At 34.2% G+C, this 6,716-nt stretch overlaps 1 protein-coding gene across 1 annotated transcript in view; it reads right to left on the reverse strand.

The window, feature by feature from the left end:
- Positions 1-333: 333 nt before the first annotated feature.
- LOC122247703 (uncharacterized) overlaps positions 334-6,716 on the reverse strand; it is a 13,285-nt gene continuing 6,902 nt past the window's right edge. The window contains exons 3-4 of the mRNA XM_043007231.2: positions 4,382-4,571; positions 334-937 (exon numbers count right to left, since the gene is read on the reverse strand). Of these exons, the coding sequence (XP_042863165.2) occupies positions 543-937; positions 4,382-4,571 (585 nt within the window). The 3' untranslated portion in view covers positions 334-542. The remainder of the gene's footprint in view (positions 938-4,381; positions 4,572-6,716) is intronic.

The raw sequence follows: 6,716 nt of genomic DNA on the forward strand, positions 1-6,716 counted from the left end.
TATCATTTTGTTACGTTGTTCGCAATGGTGATCTATTATGACAAAATTCTATTGATAGTAAAAATGTGATGATGAAACTGACAATGACAACGCAAATAATAATGACTATAATAACCATAATAATCATACTAGAAGTAGTAGTAATTTTAGTAACTTCATCGATGATAACAGTAATGATGATGATGGTAATAATGATGTTAAGGATTGATATGATGATAATATTAATGTCATTCTGAAAATAACAATAACAAAACTGTAATACTTCCGTTATTTATATTGATATCGATAAAACATTTGACAAACTTCCGTTTCTTATGTTATATAAGATAATCCACAGACAATCTGCAATCTATCTGCGTATTTCATTTCCTTCTCTATTTTTACTTCCACATCAGCAATCACATCTAAGAAATAAATCTACCATTTTCGTAAGGAGTTGTAAATGGACAAAAACTCCGAAAAAAGAGGGTTTAGACGAATTTTATTTTCAGCCATTTGTTTTGCGCTCGTTACCCACCATCCTCCCAAAATGGCGTCCGAAGTCAATAGCAATAGTCGACCAACTCCGAAACCGAGCAGGCTTTCCTACAGCACTCCGCCGAAAGCCCGCGCTTGCGACGCGGCGTCTCCCTGAACACCTGCGACGCCTCCACCTCCGTCAGGAAGGGGAAAGGAACCCCGGAGGACAAAAAGGCATTGCGCAGAAGGATCTGGTCGAAGGCATCTGTCCTCGAAGCCTCCTGTTGTGGTTGCCCTCGATGTGTGCTCAGTCCTGCTCGGAGGAGGTCGTCGTTCAGGCTTTCTCGTGGGATGTCATCCTTTAGTCCTGCTTGTGAGAGGTCGTCCTTCAATCCTGCAGAGTAAGGATCGAGCAAGAAGGGGACTCTTGTTTGAGATCGCGGGGCTGTGAGGTCTTGAGAGACGGGGCGTGTTTTACCTGTAGTAGAGGAGGTCATTATAAAGGGTTGTTATGAGTGCCTGTTTATTCGGTTAACAATGACAGGTTTGTAACTTTTTCTTTCCTTTGAAAGATGTGTAAGTGTGATATGTAGAGAGATATTATATATATTTCTCGCTCGAATGGAAATGGGGATTTATATGTCCGAATTTACTGAAAAGAAATAGATGATTATGTGATTCATTTTTGGGTTATATCCAGAAGACTGTTTATATCATTCTGGACAGGACCCCATTTTCAGGTTATATAAAGAAGCATCCAGGAAATTGTTACATCGTTATATGCACATTCGATTACTCTTTAAATATGTATAATTTATTAACAAATCTAGGTGTCACTACAGAAATCATAAAAATAAAAAAGTGACACATCTGCTCTGATTACTAGTTACTTTTTTTTTCTTTATTTTTACAAAATTTTGGTTCGTGGAAATCCAAAATATTTTAAACAGGTTTTAAAATATCAGTACACTTTCAGGAATCTATAAACATCACTATTCACAGCTGTCTACTAAAAAAGATATAAACCATTCTAGAAAGTCTGCTATACAAAAGGGTCTTGTTAAAAAATCAGAGGCAAGCGGGTTTCAAAACTTGTATTATCCTTAAGTATTTTTCTTAGGTGTCGTGTTTTATTATTATTAACTGAACACGTGGAGTTTTCAAAGGGCTTGTCACCTATTACACATAAACACACAGAAAAGTACATAGAAAAAAACAGCGTCTAATATGATCATTTTAAGTAATCAAATTTTTCGTTTTATTGGAACCCCTAAAAACAATTGAACATCACAAGAGGAAAGAAATGACCAGGAAATATGCTTAATAAAATGACTCACCTATTAACAGAACGGAATCTTCACCTCATTTTAAATACGTAAATAAATGCTATCATTTCAACACGCATTCCCGGTAATTAATTACAAGACAGGGATGAGTATCTTCGCTTGTTTACAAATTCACAACATCGTAAAAAAAGATAAATATATTTTTGCAGATATAATAGGAAATAAAGGAAAATAAAATGAAATAAAAAAGGTAAAATTAGCTATACCGTGTTCTATATTCGGAAACCAAAAATACGACCTAATCAGTTTTACGCCATTGAAGGTTCCGTTTACAAAGAAAAGAATGTGGACTGTGTGAGACAAAAGCGGGAATTAATGGATTAAAATGCATCAGTAATTCTCGGACGTGTGAACAGAAGCATTGTACTTCCATTATTTACGAAACCTGACAACTTGGATCGTGTTATGGTGAAAAGCCTTTTTTTCTATATATTTTTTTCTCTTTTTTCACTATCTTCAGTGTACGGGTATTATATACAGGCCCTCGAGTGCCTGTATTTTTCAAAGCGTAAATAATCATAAACGAAACTAATACTTCTATGACTTACAATTATATTTCTAATTATATTATAAGTATATATTCCATAATATAATGCAATTGTACAATACACAAAAATGTTTGTAATGACATCATCTTAACAACAACTTTAAGACCAATTGAGACTGGTAGGCCTATGTCTTCTTTTACACGTTGAGAAAAGTATTGCGTACATGATAAAGGAAACTCGAAATATACATATATTTTTAAATGTCTTAATCATTTCTGAAACTAATCAATAACCACGGCCGGATTAAGACCAGCTGATACTCTCGGTCTTTCCTTCCCTTTGTTTACGTGTTAATAAAGAAAACACAAATAATAACAATAAAAAGGATAACATTAATAACACCGTTTTTTGGAACATATCACCAAACTCTTCTATATGAACCTGGAATTTACTAAAAAAAATCGTTGATTATATATAGTTACTGTACCCGGATTCCATATGATGCCTTTGGTAGCCAAAGTTCGTGTTCTCATCTCTTAATGATAGATCCACGGCTTTCAAATTACGAATGCGTGGCTGATACGCTATTACTCCTTCTCTTATCATTACACTGGTGGGGTTTCTATCATTATAACAGTACAGGTTTCCTAATAAGATAAATGACTTTTACTAGGATGCGTATTGATATTTCTCAGTCCCTACCTTAAGTTTAACCTAACCTAACCTAAGACTGGGGAGGATAAGAACTAAAAGGAAGATGAAGTAAACATCCTTTTACTATACCTCTGAGCAAACGGATTGTACTAATAACGCGGGAAATAGATTTATTGATATATTTGGTGCATCAAGGGTTTATTTGATAGATTGTATCGAGGTGGTAGATCTGTGAATAATTTCTAATCCTCTAACGACTTGCCTAAAGCATGCTTCGTTCTACATCTGCTTCTACATTTAACCTCTCTAAACACACACCCTTTTCCAAATTTAAACATATTTTAATAGTGTGAACATCTATTTGGATTTGATATTTTACTACCTAGCAATTCTTTACACATGTTGACAAAAACCTACTTTAGGGGCTACGGACGTTTGAAATTTATAAGAATCCATTGAATATGATAAATACAATCAGCCTCCCAAGTTTTGCAGCTATTAAAACGAAATTATAAGTTTTATGACATGATAGAGACACACCTGCCTAACGAATAGCATTAGAAATCACAGTTTACGCTTGTTTATTCCGTGCTGAAAATACCCCATAATCTTTATCCTCACAACATCGGTACCATCATACAGTAATCTAACAACTTCACAAACTTTCATTCCCCATTTACCAAATGTATATATAACAACGGCAAACCATATATTCACATAATAGCTGAAAAAAAGAACACAAAGGCTTTTTATCACATTTTAACAAGCATATACCATTCCCCATGTTACAGTCAACACACATACATCACATAAACTCATCTCCCACATGTACTTCATCTACTCTCATCTCACCTGTACCTGTAGAAGACACTGTTCCATAAAAAAAAAAATAAATAAATAAATACATCATTGTCCATATTCTCTTTTTAATAAATTTATCATTGTTTATACTCTCTTTTTAATAAATACATCATTGTCCATACTCTCTTTTTAATAAAAACATCATTGTCCATACTTTCTTTTTAATAAAAACATCATTGTTTATACTGTCTTTTTAATAAATAAAAAAAATCATTGTTTATACTCTTTATTTAATAAAAACACCATTGTTTATACTCTCTTTTTAATAAAAACACCATTGTTTATACTCTCTTTTTAATAAAAACACCATTGTTTATACTCTCTTTTTAATAAAAAACATCATTGTTTATACTCTCTTTTTAATAAAAACACCATTGTTTATACTCTCTTTTTAATAAAAACACCATTGTTTATACTCTCTTTTTAATAAAAACACCATTGTTTATACTCTCTATTTAATAAAAAAAAAATAATTGTTTATACTCTCTTTTTAATAAAAACACCATTGTTTATACTCTCTTTTTAATAAACACATCACACAACCCTTCCCCCCACCCATGCATCTCTTCTTACCTCGCCTGTGCCTGTAGTAGAGGCTGTTGCTCATCGGTCCTGGCTTGTTATAGACGCCCTTACAAACACTGTTGAGCTTGTTGGCCAGTTTCCACCCACACAGGCGCCGCTGAGGTTCCTTTGGGGCGTCGAGGTCTGTCATCCAGGAGCATCCACTCTGTAGACACACCAGGAGGAGAAGAACCGCGACCTGGGATAATGTGGGGTGAGTGGTATGGTTGTAGTTAGCGGAGGAGTAGTGGGAGTTCGAATACTGAGACTGGTTTTCCTTGTGTGTTATATTTTAGAGTTCTTGCATTGATTATTATTGTAGGAGGTAGGTCTTAGGGAGGGTGAGAGAGAGAGAGAGAAAAAGAGAGAGAGAGAGAGAGAAAGAAAGAGAGAGAGAGAGAGAGAGAGAGAGAGAAAGAGAAAGAGAAAGAGAAAGAAAAAGAGAGAGAGAGAGAAAGGGAAAGAGATAGAGAGAAAGAGAGGGAGAGAGAGAGAGAGAGAGAGAGAGAGAGAGAGAGAGAGAGAGAGAAAGAGAAAGAGAGAGAGAGAGAAAGGGAAAGAGATAGAGAGAAAGAGAGGGAGAGAGAAAGAGAGAGAGAAAAAAAACTCTGAGAAGCAGAGAAGGGGGAGTACACATAGAGAAAGAGGAAAGTGTCCTCTCATTCAAAATCTGAAAAAGAAAATTAGTATTCAATTCAGCATCAGGTAAAGAAAAGTGTCTTTTTAGTGAAAATCAGGGAAAGAAAATCCTTCTAGTCCCAGTCAAGAAAATATTTTTTCTAGCCAAAACCAGCGAGGAAATATCCGTTTAATCAAAATCAGATAATAAAAAAAAAAAAAAAAAATCCTACATCATACTTCAAATAATACAAAATAACCTCTTTGAGATTGAAAGATCAAAAATATATTTCTACATTAGATATAAAAAAGTCATACAGAAAATTATAAAAGTCATGCAGAAAATTATAAAAGACATACAGAAGATTATAAAAGTCATATAGAAAATTAAGATACAGAAAGTCATATAGAATATCACAATAATGAACGCTTTTCTGCAATCTATCGATACACATATGTAGGCCAGCTAACCTTTTGAATAAGGTGCCTGGTAATTATTTGTTTTATATTAATTTCCTTTATGGCAATGCCGTTTAATAGGCGAGTAATTTGGATATACATTTCCGTGGATGTAGAAAGTAACAACGCTTATACACATGTACACATTGAAACACACACGCACACACACACACACGCGCGCGCGCAAGCACACACACACGCAAGCACACACACACACATGCACACACACACACACACACACACACACACATGCACACACACACACACACACATATATATATAAGTATATCACATTTATATGCGTATGTGTGTGTGTGTGTGTGTGTGTGTGTGTATTTGTGCGCGTGAGTGTACATCATAAACGTACATGTGTGTAACCGTACTCATAAGCTGATCGTTTAGCCACAGCCTACTTACTAACAAATCACAAAGCCGCCTTGAGTCAGTGGGCTTGCGTCATTATATATGTTTTTTTATAGATCCATTAGGTAACGTGTTTTGCAATTGAAACATTGTTGCAAGATCAGATTATTTTAGAGACTTTTTTTTTTTTTTTGTATTAATGCCTCCTACCATTTATCATTGTTTTTGTCTGGTCTGTTTGCTTTACTGGCGTCATAATACCACTTAATAGAAATGTTTGAAAATTTATAGATATGTAATCATATTATGAGCATATGAGAAATATGATTGTCTTATGCACACACATATACACACACACACACGCACATGTGTGTGTGTGTGTGTGTGTGCGTGTGTGTGTTGGTGTATATAAATGTATATATGTATATCTATGTATATATACATATATATATATATATATGTGTGTGTGTGTGTGTATGTATATATTATATTCTCTGTTCTTGGCTATGATATCAAGAGGTCAAGATGGCAGCTATATCATGTTTATCACAAGTTTTGAACAACAACAACAAAAAAAAAATCTGTACTTAGAATCCCGTGTACAAATTCGTATCATAATGTTAACCAATATCTACATACTTGACCTAGAGGGACCAACCGTCTTAAGCTCGCGCAGAAATACACTAAACCATCTCGTCTATCTGCTACTTAATCTACACAAAGAAGTGCATTTTTAGAATCTTTAGAATTTAGAATGATTGGAATTTTGTAATCAGATCCTTTAGGGGTTAAAAATGCATCAGTGTCAAAATAACAATGTTGCATGATAGGGAAATCTTGTTGGCCGAGGGAGACTAAAAAAAATAAAAAAATAAATAAATAAAAGATAAAAAAAATAAAAAAA

The sequence above is a fragment of the Penaeus japonicus genome, unplaced genomic scaffold (genome assembly GCF_977035675.1).
Source record: "Penaeus japonicus unplaced genomic scaffold, GWHDUDI00000001_assembly GWHDUDI00000038, whole genome shotgun sequence".
NCBI classification, from domain to species: domain Eukaryota; kingdom Metazoa; phylum Arthropoda; class Malacostraca; order Decapoda; family Penaeidae; genus Penaeus; species Penaeus japonicus.